The 14,367-nt window shown below is 42.4% G+C and overlaps 1 protein-coding gene across 1 annotated transcript in view; it reads left to right on the top strand.

The window, feature by feature from the left end:
* Nucleotides 1–14,367, top strand: part of Fndc7 (fibronectin type III domain containing 7) — a 36,534-nt gene that overhangs the window by 20,808 nt on the left and 1,359 nt on the right. Inside the window, exons 7-11 of the mRNA XM_008850427.1 lie at nucleotides 756–1,013; nucleotides 2,937–3,191; nucleotides 5,639–5,893; nucleotides 9,236–9,496; nucleotides 12,957–12,986. Of these exons, the coding sequence (XP_008848649.1) occupies nucleotides 756–1,013; nucleotides 2,937–3,191; nucleotides 5,639–5,893; nucleotides 9,236–9,496; nucleotides 12,957–12,986 (1,059 nt within the window). The remainder of the gene's footprint in view (nucleotides 1–755; nucleotides 1,014–2,936; nucleotides 3,192–5,638; nucleotides 5,894–9,235; nucleotides 9,497–12,956; nucleotides 12,987–14,367) is intronic.

Genomic DNA, 14,367 nt, shown 5'->3' with positions numbered 1-14,367 from the left:
ATTGATTGACTGAGTGCCTTGGAATGAATTATTTATAAATAATAATAATATAATTATATAAAAGTACTAGAACTGAACTATAATGTTTTCCTAGGGCGAGGGATACCAATAGTTGGTGCTTTTGGAATTTAGAGTAAGAGGCTTTAGATAGTTTCAGGCACACAGGACGCCCTTCCCAGAGGCGTGGCCTTGAACTGTAGTTCAAGAATGGATGGAATGTAGGTGGGCAAGAGCACCAGAGAAACGTCAAGCTGAGTTAGATATTTGTCAGTAGGGTTCTCTTGGGCCTCTTCTAAAGTCTACTCATAAATTTATCTCCACAACCCATCTTTATCTGGTTTAGTGTCTAAGAAAACTGACAGGATTTGAGGACTCAAGCTCAGTATGGCTTTATCAGGCAGGAGGTCAGACAGACCTCTAGTGGAGGAACCATCAGTCTTTAAGGAATAGAGAAGTGGTAAACACTTTACCAACTGAGCTATTTCCTCAGCCCAGGAACGGAGAAGTGAGAGCAGATGTGGGGTGAAGAATTGAAATATCTGATGTGCCCTTGGGTATCATGCTAAGGATTTATCCTAGGTGCAGTGGGAGTTAGGTCAAGGTTGGTGCTGACCAGTGCTATAAAAGTTGGTTGGTGCAGTAGTTTAGGAAGGAAATGACAGAGGCTCTACTACTGGGAGGTCTAGACTTGATATCCTCCTCTGGTGTCTTTGCTCTTGTACTGACCTTGGATCCCACTGGACTCTTGCTTTCAGCTCCCTGTTGTCCTAGTGACATTAACCCAGTGTTGGTGTCCAGTGACAGAGTCGAGATTGTCTGGTCTCCTGTCCGTGGTGCCGAACTCTATGAAACCGAGGCTAAAGCTGGACATAGTGTGGTGGAGTGCAACAACACTGCTCCTGCCTGCACCCTCTCGGCTCTGGAGTGTGACACTAAGTACAACATCACAGTGTATTCTTTTAGTGAGGTCCGGGGCAGCAATCTCTCCTGCTCTTCCCACTTTATCACTACAGGTATGGTGGTACTGCTCTGTTGTCATTCACCGGTGTCATTCCTACTATGTACCTCAGGACACCCATTCTGCAAGGCCTACAGAAAATGAGGTTGGAGAGATGGCTCAGCAGTCAGGAGCACTTACTTCCCTGTCAAGGCCACTCACAACTGACCATAACTCCAGCTCCAAGGGATTTGGCCTCAAATGGGCACTGCTGGCCTCAGTGGGCACTGCTCTCATGTCCACAAATCCACACTCACACACATATATACACATAACTAAAAATAATACACTCTCAAATTTAAAAAAAAATACATTCTCAAAAAAGCCTACAGGAAGTTAAATCCCATTAACCACTCTTTGTGGAAATCAGTAACTTTTATAGAATTGAAGAGAGGCAAAGAAGAAAGTAGAAAAGTGGGAAGAAGCCAAAAGCAAAGATTGTGGCAAGACAGGAAGGTTTTGGAGCTGGAGAATGACTCAGCGGTTAAGAGCCCTGGCTACCCTCATAGATTGTAGAGGACCCAGGTTTGGTTCCCAGCACCTACATGATGACCAAGAACCATCTGTACTCCAGTTCCAGAGGATTCAGTGCTCTCTTCTGGCCTCCACAGGCATTATATGGATATGATACACTTATGTACATGCAGGCAAAACACTCATATATGTAAAAAATAAATAAATGACAAAATCTTTTTTAAAAATAGGGGAAGAGAGGAAGGTTTTGTCAGTGATTACTAACCTCAGCCATCAGGTTCCTTCTGACTAGAGACTGAATGCACACCATGAAGGTGTGCAGATGTTTGCCCTAGTTACTTTGACTTTTGGAGTTCACAATGCTCCATTTTGCAGGAACCTAATGCCCTATGTCAATATCAATAGTTTTCCACACAAAATTTCTGCGAACTTGGCCTATATACATGTATGATTAAAAACCATAATGATCTTTTTATTTAAAAAGTATTATTTTAGGCCAGGCGTGGTGGCGCACGCCTTTAATCCCAGCACTCGGGAGGCAGAGGCAGGGAGATCTCTGTGAGTTCAAGGCCAGCCTGGTCTACATAGTGAGTTCCAGGACAGCTGGAGCTACAGGGAGATCCTGTCTCAAAAAGACCAAAAAAAAAAAAAAAAAAAAAAAAGATATTCTTTTACCGGGTGTGGTGGCTCATGGCTTTAATCCCAGTCCTTGGGAGGGAGAGGTAGGCAGATCTCTGTGAGGTGAAGGCCAGCCTGGTCTACATAGTGACTTCCAGTTGGGCTGGGACTAGGGAAACCCTTTCAAAATCAAGCAAAACAAAAAAGTATTCTTTCACAATTTCAAATACATATAATGTATCTATCCCCTCATTATCCTCTCTTACGCCCATCAGATGATCTTTTAAAAAAATAATTATTGCTGAGCGTGGTGGCACACACCTTTAGTCCCAAGGTCAACCTGGTCTACATAGCAAGTTCCAGGCCAGCTGAGGCTACAGGGAGACCCTGTCTCAAAAAGACCAAGCAATAATAATTGTTACTATTATTATTTATTTATTTATATGTGTAAGAGTGTTTTGCCTGCATGTGTGTAAGTGCACCATGTGCATACAATGCCCACAGAGACCAGCAGCTAGTACTCTTAATTACTGAGCTGTCTCTCCAGCCCATCTTTGTTTTTTGATCCAGAGTCTCACATAACCCAGGCTGGTCTCTAACTATGTAGCCAAGGATTACTATGAACTCCTGATCTTCTTGCCTCTTCCTCCGAAGCTCTGGGATTCTAGGTATGCGCCACCATACCTGGTTTATGTGGAGCTAGGACTCAGACCCAGGGCTTTGTGCATGCCAGGCAAGCCCTCTATCAGGTTATCTTATTTTGGGATAGGGCCTCCATTTTAGACTAGATGGTACATGGGATGTCTTTAACTCAGGCTGTTTCAATTAATAATCTAAAACTTCTTAGCTCCTTGCAGTCCTGAAATAAAAAATATTTCGAAGGATGCATTCTCCATGATTAATGTGCACTGGCGAGCCACTAATGACGATGCCATTTACACAGTGACGGCCCAGGGACAGAAGGGGCTGTTCCAGTGTAGCAGCACAGGAGAGGCCTGCACCATTGGGGGCCTGCCCTGCGGGTCATTGTTCTCTGTCACTGCTGTGGCTGAAACTCTGGCAGGAAAGAGCCTACCCAGCTACAGTATGCCCCTGGAAACAGGTACGTAGCAATGTTGACTCAGCAGAGTTCTTAGGAATTTCTTTAAGACATGAAATTTACTTAATCTATCTTAAGTGTTACAGAAATACTGTAATACAGAGGCTGGAGAGATGACTCAGTGGTTAAGAGCACTGCCTGCTCTTGCTAGAAAACCTGGGTTCAGCTCCAAGCACTCATATGATGGCTAACAACCATCCCTAACAGATCCAGGGGATCTGATGCCCTCTTCTGGTTTCCTCAAACATTGTACACTACAGACACACTGAACATACATGCAGACAAAACACTCATACGGATAAAATAAAAATAAGTAAATAAAATTTATATTAAAAAAAAAAGAAATTGCTGGGCATGGTGCTAACACACTTTTAATCCCAGTACTCGGAAGGAAGAAGCAGGTGAATCTCAGTGAGAAAAGAGTGAGGCCAGCCTGATCTACATAGTGAGTTCCAGGCCAGCTGGGACTACAGGGAGACTCTGTCTCAAAACCCCCCAAAATAAATAAATAATAAATAAATAAATAAATAAATAAATAAATAAGAAATACTGTAACCCAGAGACCTTTCAAAAAGTCCCAGTCTTAGGGGAAAAAAAGGTTTTGACATTTTACACATTCTGTAAAAATACATCAAAAGAGTCTCATGTTGCCCTGCATTGGCATCCAAGGAGCAATACATTGACTCTGCAAAAACATTTCTCAGAATGTATGTTCTCCCAAGATACAGTCAAAACAGCTACCAAGTAACCAAACAAGCTGATTATTTATCTCTCTGGTTGAGCCCTTTCAACTCTTCCTCTGAAAAAAAAAAAAAAAAACTTTAGCTGGGTGTGGTGGTGCACGCCTTTAATCCCAGCACTCGGGAGGCAGAGGCAGGCAGAGCTCTGTGAGTTCAAGGCCAGCCTGGTCTACATAGTGAGTTCCAGGACAGCTGGGGCTACAGGGAGACCCTGCTTCAAAAAGACAAAAAAACAAAACAAAACAAAAACATTTTCTAAGTTTAATTTCCTAATCAGTAAGAAGCAGGTTGTGAGTACTCAGTTAATTATGCTGCAAAGCACTTAGCATAGTTCCTGGAGTATAGTAAGACAGCCATGACAGAAAACTGTTAATTGCGTCAGAGCATTGTGTTTGAATGACATTTAGCAAATTACTGAAATTACTTTAGACATTATTACTATTGTGTGTGAATAAAATTTAGCAAATTATGGGTCTGGGAAGTAGCTCAGTTGGTAGAATAATTGCCTATTTGTCCTAGTTAGCTTTCTCTACTCCTGCGATACTGTGACCAAAAGCAGCTTGGGGAGGAAAGGGTTTATTTAACTTACATGCCCATATCACAGTCCATCTTTGAGGGAAACCAGTGCAGGAGATCAGGGCAGAAATCTGGAAGTAGGAACTGAAGGAAGAACAGTATGTACTGGCTTGCTCTCCCAGCCGGTGCTCAATTTTCATTTATTTATTATTTATTTATTATTAATTACTATTATTATTTGCTTTGTTTTTGGTCTTTTTATTTGAGACAAGGTCTTCCTGTAGCTCCAGCTGGCCTGAAACTTGTTATGTAGACTGGGTTGTCCTCATTCTCACAGAGATCCACCTGCTTCTGCCTTCCAGGTGCTGGGATCAAAGGCATGTGCTACCACACCTGGCCTTCAGCTATCTTTCTTATACTTGGTCCACCTGCCTTCGGGTGACAACCAACCATATCAGGCCAGGCCCTCCCACATCACTCAACAATCAAGAAAATACCTTACAGTCATGACCACAGGTCAATCCCATAGAGGAAATTCCCCAATTGATTTTTCCCTCTTCTCAAGCGTGTCAAGTTGACAATTGAAGCTACCCAGCACACCTAGCATGTGGAAAGCCCTGGGTTGTGTTCCCAGCACCACATTTAAAACCTGATATGGCGATGCACCTGTAATCTCAGCATTCCGGAGATAGAGGCAGGAGGATCAAGGTCATCTGCAGCTACTTATTGATTTCAAGGCTGTCCTGGAATACATGAAACTCTATCTCAAAAAAAAAAAAAAGGTGGGGGGGGCTATATATTACCCACAGCATTCTTGGGAAAAACTCACTATATATAGATGATATTACAAGATGTATCACAGGATATAAACAGAAGAGCATTTTTATTAACAATAAAAAGCATGAGAAATTTAGGATTTTGAGTAAAATGCAGGCAAAGTCCTATTCTTATTTATTTATTTTTTATTATTGTGTGCATATGATGGGAGTGGGTAGAGATCAGAGAACAGCTTCTGGGAGTTAGTTCTTTCCTCCTTCCACTGTGTTCCCAGGGACCAAACTCAGGTTGTCAGGCTCACTTGGCAGTCGCTTTACCTGCTGAGGGATCTTGCCAGCCCCAGAGTCCTATTGTTGATTGTTTTTCACAAAGGATTTGTACAATAAAGCTTAATTCTTTTTTTTTTTTTCATTTAAGTTCCGTGCTGTCCAGCTGGTCTGACAGCAGCTCAGGTCACCCAGTCCACAATCAATGTGAGCTGGACTATTGGAACAGTGACCCAAACCTATGTGACAGTTCTGGAGTCACACATCGGACAATCTAAGTGTCACACACAACAAAACCACTGCCTCCTGGGATGCATTGCATGTGGCATCAACTACACAGTGGCATTAAAAGCTATTAGTCCCACTGGGCTGACCGCAGACTGTGCCCACCGAAGTTATTCCTCTAGTAAGTGAATTCTGAACTAGCTGCTGAGTATTGTTAAGGATTCCACTATTCATAATCTATGCTCATTCCTTCCTTCCAGTTTAATTATAACTTACCTTATAAATGAAGATTGCAGGCTGGAGAGATATCTCAGAGGTTAAGAGGACTGACTGTTCTTGCAGAAGACTGGGTTCAAATTCCAGCACCCACATGGAGGCTAACAACCGTTTTTAACTCTAGTTCCAGGGAATCCACACCCTCTTCTGTCCTTCACAGGCATTACACAACATGGTGAACTTACATACATTCAGGTGATACAGGCATACATATAAAATAAAAGAAAAATAAGAAACTTAAAACAAATGCAGATTACTTTGAGTGTGTGTGTGTGTGTGTGTGTGTGTGTGTGTGTGTGTGTATGCCACAGGTTGATGTCAGGTATCTTCCTCAATCACATATCACCTTATTTTTTGAGCCAGGGTCTCTCACTGAACATGGAGTTCAGTTATTTGTAGACTGGCTGTCCAGCAAGCCCTAGGGATCCTCCTGGCCCCACCTTCCCAACCCTGGGATTATAGGGACATGCCACCATGAAGCTGTGGTGCACAGCTTTTACATAGGTGCTAGGGATCAAACTCAGGTCTGCATGCCTGTATGGTAAGCACGTTCCTAACCTAGCCATCTCTGTAGCCCTATGAATGCAGATTTCTTTCTCTCATGTTTACAACTTTCCCCTTGACTTAACCTCAAAGCTCAGAGGTTTCTGCCAGTAGTTGGCGTATTGCTTCCCCTGGTAACAAGACTCAGGTATGTTTTGTGAAATGATGATTTTATTTTTTATGTGACACAACCACCTGTAGTAAAGAATAACTTTTGGCAGTTTCTGGAAAGCAGTAGCTCATATAGTTTACCTGGTTTGCAGTCTCTTCTCCTTGTTACCCTTGTGCTCTCTCCTTTCTAATCTGTTGAGCTCTTTCTATTTTTTCTCATTTCAATAGACTGAGAGAGCAAAGGCTTCTCTCCATCAACAGTATTGTTCCTTGCTTTTCACAAAGGCCAAACCATTTGGGAATAGCAGGGGGAGGAAACAGCAAGCAGAGCAAGGCTAGCAACTATGATTCCTCTTATGAAACTCTACCCCACTGAGGTGACTGCTTGGAGGACCGTTTTAATTTTATTTATTTATTCTATTTATTTATTTTTGTGTGTGTGTATGAACATTTTCCCTGCATGTATGTAAGTGCACCTGTGTCATGCCATGCCCACAGAGACCATAATAGAGCATCAAATCCCCTGGAACTAGAGTTACAGAGGAGGATTTTAGCTGTCATGTGGGTACCCTGTTGGAGAGATATCCAGCGGTTGGAGAGATGGTTCAGCAGTTAAGAGCACTGGCTACTCTTCCCCGGGTTCAGCTCCCAGCACCCACATGGTGGCTAACAACAATCCGTGCATGCACTTGGTGATCAGGACAACTTGAAGGAGTTAGTTCTCTCCTACCACATGGGTCCCTCAGATTGAACTCAGGTGGTCAAACTTGGTGGCAAGTTGCTTTACCCACTTAGCAATATGGCCAGCCCTAAAACATTTTAAAATTTTTTTATTTTTTTTATTGTATGTATATGCATGTATTGCCTGCGTGTAGGTAAGCGCACCCCTGTCGTGCAATGCCCACAGAGGTCAGAAGAGTCTGTCGGATCCTCTGGGACTGGAGTTACAGACAGTTGTTAGTTGCCATGTGGGTGCTGGGATTCAAACCCAGGTCTTCTGCAAGAACAACCAGTGTTCTTAACCGCTGAGCCATCTCTCCAGCCCCAAGACATTTTTTAAAAAGAATAAATCTAATAAGGTAGGGAAAGGTATCACATGCCTGTAATCTCAGCACTTGAGAGATAAAGGCAGGAGGATCAAGAGTTCAAGGTCATCTTAAACTACAGGCCAGCCTGTGCTAAATGAGACCTATCTTCAAAAAAATTTTTTTTATAAATTAAAAGAACAAGTTAAACCAGGTTTATTAGTTACTGTTAGCTACTTTCCTTCCTGCTGTGACAAAAATCTCAGAGAAGAAAGAATTTATGGGAGGAAGAGTATCTCAGCTTACACTTGAAGGGACACAGTCCATCATGGTAAGAAAATCATAGTAACAGGGCTGGAGAAAACTGGTCATTTTGTGTCTGAAGTCAGGACTCAAAGATCATTGAATGCTTTTGCTCACTGGCTTTCTCTTTAGATTCAGTCCAGGACCCTTTCCTATGGAATGGTATTGCACACATTTACGTGGGTCTTCCCATCTCAATCTAATCTAGACAATCCTTCCCAGAAGCTAACCTAATGTAGATGATCCCTCACAGGCATGCTCAGAAGCTTGTATCCTATGTGATTCTAGATCCTGTCAAGTTGGTACTGTTACACACAAGGATCCTCCTGCCTGTGATCCCAGCACTCAGGAGGCTGAGGCAAGGAGGATTGCCAAAATGTCAAGGCCAGCCTGGGTTACATAGTGAATGAGACTCTGTCTCAAGAACTGCTCCCATCAATCAATCAATCAGTTAGCCGGTCAATTAAACTGGGCATAGTGGTGCAGGCCTGGAATCCTGGTACTCTCGAAACTGAGACAGGGAGACCACGAGCTTAAGGCCAGCTTGGGTTATATAGCAAGGCTCTGTCTCAAGTGAGCAAACACACACATGCAGAGAGAGAGAGAGAGAGAGAGAGAGAGAGAGAGAGAGAGAGAGAGAATAAATCAAATGAACCTGATTATCCATAACAACTTTTAGTTATTGAAGAGTCTACCATCTGCTGCCCTGATTGATACCTAATGTATGGTCCACTCATGATATGTAGAGAAAGACCAAAAAGGTACCTAATCAGCTAGCGCAGATGAAGGATGGAGCAGCCAATTTGGTCACTACCCTGCCATATAAGTGGCTACTTCCACGGTGTTATTCTAGTCACCTCAGAAAAATTTTTCAATTAGAGGTAAACACAATGAATGATACTTAAGCTTAGTACCACTAAAGTCAAACGGAACTGGGACAGCGTGAGATTTCTTGACAGGACTCTGAGCATTTGACTCATACTTTGAGTCATAAGCAATGCAGCGTCTCTCTGCAACTATGGACCCTTTTGACTCACCAGTGTTCTATATTAAAAATTTGTACCCACACCACCTGCATACGGATTTTTGATCATGTGGCTCAGCTTGAGAAGACCTTGCACATTTCTCTAAATCTCGTTCTCTTCTAAACAGTAATGAATCATTTTACTTAGAACCATTTACTTGCGCTTTTTTTCTTCTGTAGTAATAAAGGCCATGATTTTGTGATGGTGAAATAAATATTTTTGTTTGTTTTTATCCTGTAGGTGCCTGTTGCCCTTTGGGGGTCAAATTATATAGGTTGGGCCCTAATGGCATCCGGATCTACTGGCAAGCCTCCAGAGGCTCTGCCAATTACAGCACTGACCTCTATGGCTCCAAAGGCAGCTTCATGTGTGCCCCAAGTGCTGGCCTCAGTTTCTGTGATGTCACAGATATTCCCTGTGGGGACGTATATACTGTGATGGTCTCACCAGTTGCTGAAACAGGACTGAAGCTTACTTTCTGTCCCAAAAAATTATATTCAGGTAAATCAAGTTATGACCCTTTATTTGGAACCAACCCTTGGGCTGGAATATAGCTCACTGCGTACAGCATTTCTGTAGCATGTATAAGGTCCTCGGTTCTAACACTGGCACTAAAAACAAAAACACGAAGTAAAGATTAAAATTAACCCTAGGGCTGGCAAGATGATTCAGTGCCTGTTCAAGTTTTCGTTCTGCTGCTGTGATAAACAGTATGACCAAAAGCAACTTAGGGTAGGAGACAGTTTATTTGGCTCACAGATCCATCATTGAATTAAGTCAGAGCAGGAGCCATGGAAGAAAGCTGCTTACTGGCTTGCTCCCAGGTTCATAATCAGATACCTTTCTTACATAGTCCAGGCCCAACTGCCTAGGGATGGTATCACCCACAGTGGGCTGGGCCTCCTACATCAATCATCAATCAAGACAATTCCCTACAGAGACAATTCCTCTCCAAGATGATGGAGGAAATTCCTTGATTGAGGTTCCTTCTTCCTAGATGACTCTAGTTTGTATCAAATTGACAATAAAAATGAACTAATACAATGAGCAAAGGCACTTACCATGTAAGCCTGATGACCTGAGTTCAGTCCTTCGAACGCTCATAGTAGAAGGGAAGAACTGACTCTCAAAAGTTGTCCTCTGATTGCCACACATTTGCCATGGTGCACACCCATGTACCTATATTCACATACACAAAAAATAAACAAATAAATTTGGAAAAGAATTAAAACTAACCCTTAACTCAGACCTGTGAATTAAGACCCAGAGCAATCATACTTACATGCTATGTGTGAAATTTCTCCAAGGTATAAGAACCCAGACTTCTCTGGAATTGTGATGTGTTGCTCTTTAGTTTGGTGGTATGCTCCTTTTCTCTGTCCTTCTCTTCACCATCAGAAAAAGGACCAAACATTTACTATTTAAATAGTAAAGCAAATCTAAAATGATTTTAAATTTTGGAGCAGATTTTTAAAAATATTTTTATTATTTTCATTTTATGTGTATGATTGCATTGCCTACATGTATGTGAGTGCACCTGTGTTGTGCAATGCCTCGAAGGTGAGAAGAGAGATTCAGATTCCCCTGGAACTGGAGTTAAGGACAGTTTGTAGGCACCATGTGGGTGCTGGGAATCGAACTCAGGTCCTCTGCAAGAGCAGTCAGTGCTCTTAACCACTGAGCCATCTCTCCAGCCCCAAGGGAACAGAATTTTTTTTTTTTTGGTCTTTTTGAGACAGGGTCTCCCTGTAGCCCGAGCTGTCCTGGAACTCACTATGTAGACCAGGCTGGCCTTGAACTCACAGAGATCCGCCTGTCTCTGCCTCCCAAGTGCTGGGACTACAGGCGTGCGCCACCACGCCCGGCAGGAACAGATTTTTAATCATAGTCTTAGAAATGCCACTGGACTCTCTGGAATGTTGGAAATTAAAATACTTAAACTTTTATTTGCAGAGATTGAGAATGAGGACTGAGGAAAGTTTGAGGATCAGAGAAAAAGGAATTTATAAATCATAAATTAGGGTTGGAAATATGAGTGGGTGGATAGACTGATCACAAGCCAGGGCTGTCAGCCAGACCATCTCACCAGAGCTGGCAGGGGACATTAGCAATTCTCTCAATCTGTGTTCCCACACCCTCTGCTACTTTGCCCAGGGCATAATCATATATTTTTCATGTACTTCTAAAAGAAAGAAAAGAGATAACACAGCTCTAGAAGTTTACTGGGGAACACAGGAAGAATATATAACTCACAAGCCTTTACTGATTACCAGCCCCAAATTTCTAATTAAATATAGGTGACAAGAAGTTCAAGATGGCTCTTGGTGATGAACCACAGTCAGTTCCTCCTGAAGGGGTGTTCCTCCTGTCCTTGAATGTCATACTCTGATTCTTTATTATTAGAAGTTTTATTATTATTATTATTATTATTATCTTGTCCACAAGATAAGCTGGCCCAAAGCACAGCCCCATGGGAAGAGACAGGAATGGGTTCTTGGGGTGCAGATGAGCTCTTCAGAAGAGGAGCTTGCCACGGAGTAACAACACATCACATTTACAGGATATCTCACAATTTAGCAAGTATGTCCGTATTTACGTGTCATTGAATATGCAAAATAACCTTAAGAGGTACATTCAGCAGATTTTATCATCTCCAATTTATCAATGAGGAAATTGATGGCTCCCAAATCTCTATCTACAACAATTCTCTTCACATTTCTAAATCATATGCACTCCAATTATGCACAGGCATGAGATGGCAAACAGGGGGTTCTCCCTAAAAGTTCACTTGGAGGACATAGTTTACCTTACTTCACATGCACCCAAAGCCAGTTCAGGCCAGACCCACCTTTCATTCTTCACACCCCAATACATTGGAAATATATTTGAATAGAAATAGTCTATGTTTGATTGTTGTTAGGGAAGGAGAACCCTATTCCATTGTTCAGATTGATGTGGGCATTCTATGTGCAGGTAAAGGAGCTAGGCTATGTATATAACCCAAACCAAGTAGAATATCAGGTTGCTAGACCATTCCTTCTGCTGGTCTGCCTCAACATTGCCTTCTCTCATCACCCAAATGTGTTCTGTTTCATCATTGGTCTACTTTTCATTTATTTACTTAGCAGAACTGGGGATTAGACACCGGGTCTTGTGCATGCTAGGCAAGCACTCTACTACTGAGCTAACATCCCCAACCCCATTCTTTTTTTTTTTTAATTTATTTATTCATTTTTATTTTATGAGTGTTTTGCCTGCATACATAAGTATACCTGTATCATGCAATACCCACGAAGGCCAAGAAAGGGGTTTTGGATCCTCTAGAACTGGAATTAAGAATTGGTTGCCATTTGGGTGCTAGGAACCAAACCAGGTCCTCTGAAGAGCAGCTGGTGCTTTTAACTGCTGAGCCATCGCTCTAGCCACCATCACACTTTTTTAAAACTTTGAGACAGCACCTTGCCCTGACTGGTCTTGAATGTACAATCCTCCTGCCCCAGCCTCCTAAATAGCTGGGATTACAAGTATACACTACCATGCTCAGTTCTTTTATTCTTTTTAAGCTATAGCTTCACCATCTGAAATATATCAATAGGGTGACTCAGTGGGTAAAGTGTCTGCCACACAAACACGAGAACCTGAACTCATGTAAAAAGTCAGGCAACATGCACTTGTAACCCCAGTGCTGTGGGAATGGGGTAGAGCAGAAGCAAGTGGATCTCTGAAGCTCATCAGTCAGCTAACCTCGCTGAATCAGATTCAGTGACAGAGACACTATCTCAAAAAATAAAGGCAGAGAGCAATGGGTGCAAGATACCTGACATCAACCTCAGGCCTTTACTCAAACACACATGAATGTGCACCTGCACACACCTACACTAACAACTACCCACCACATTGTACACACAAATAAATACATCAGTAAGTATATTTTCAGTGCTTATATTTTTGTTTGTTGCAGTAACCTGTTCTGGAAGTACACTTGGAATGGGTAAGTCATTTTTCCCATGGATAGAAATAGGAGAGAATTTCTGTTGTTACATTTTAGAGTTACTTAATGAAGTCAGGATCAAAGCTAAAGCTACAGTTCCTATGCCAAATACTTCCATTACACAGGTGCCCTCCTCCCCTCTTCCCATAGCCTTTTCTCCTCTGTCAGAGTACTTCCCATCACATTCCACAAATCAAGATGAATTCCTTTGGATGCTGAAGTCTTTTTAGTCTTCTAGGGTCCTAGGGTTAATTGCAAATATTTTTTGGAAGGCAGATGCTTGTTCCCCCTCACCCGACACATACTTCAGAAGATGGTTCCAGCCTTACTGTGCATTGGAATCCCTTAGTGAGCTTAAAATTTGATGCTTGAGCTTTGTACCCAGAAGATCGGGTATAATTGATTGGATGCAAAGACTAGGTATCAGGATTTTTAAAAGCTCCTCAGGTGATTCTAAAGTGCAGCCAAGGCTGAGGACTGCTGCCTAAGCAAGGCTTCTACAGTCTTGCTGTGTGTGCAAATCAGGCAAAGTCCGACTTGACAGGTGTGGCAGGGTCAGAGGCTTTATGCTGCTAATAAGTCTGACTATGCTTTTAATAGCCAGGTCTTACAGGCAACCTGTTTTTTTTCCCTTCCCTTCCCTCCCTCCCTCCCTCCCTTCCTTCTTCCCTCTCCCCTTCCTTCTTTCCTGCCTTCCTTCTTTTCTTTCTTTCCAGCCACTTGAGGGCCTCTGCAGTACTATGGAAATCATTATATCTAGAAGGAAGTTCTAAATTTCAGCATTCTCCTCCATAAACATAGAACAAGTCAGATCAGGATCCTGGCTGGCACTGAAGTCTCTGGATATGTTAAAAGGGTCTTGTTGATTTAAGGTTGTTGGTCTTGGGACTGGAGAGATGGCTCAGTGGTTAAGAACACTGGCTGTTCTTGCAGAAGACCTGGATTTGAATCCCAGCACCCACATGGCAGCTAACAACTGTCCGTAACTCCAGTTTCAGGGGGATCCAACAGCCTCTTCTGTCCTCCATGGGCATTGTACAACATGGGTACACTTACCTATATGCAGGCAATACATGTATACACATAAAATTAAAAAAAAAAGATTGTTGGTCTTTAATTCTTGAGTTATCCTAAACTCACCCCTATTAATTGCTTTTTTTTTTTTTTGGTCTTTTTGAAACAGGGTCTCCCAGTAGCCACAGCTGGCTTGGAACAACTATGTAGACCAGGCCTCGAACTCACAGAGACCCATCTGCCTCTGCCTCCCAAGTGCTGGGACTACAGGCGTGTGCCATCAGGCCCAGCTAATTGCCCTTTTATCTTTTTATTTTTCCCTTTTTCTTTCTTTCTTTCTTTCTTTCTTTCTTTCTTTCTTTCTTTC

Source organism: Nannospalax galili, unplaced genomic scaffold (assembly GCF_000622305.1).
Source record: "Nannospalax galili isolate Female #2095 unplaced genomic scaffold, S.galili_v1.0 scaffold5, whole genome shotgun sequence".
In the NCBI taxonomy this organism is placed as follows: domain Eukaryota; kingdom Metazoa; phylum Chordata; class Mammalia; order Rodentia; family Spalacidae; genus Nannospalax; species Nannospalax galili.
Note: the sequence above shows the minus strand (reverse complement) of the source record. Positions and strands in the feature narration are given on the sequence as shown.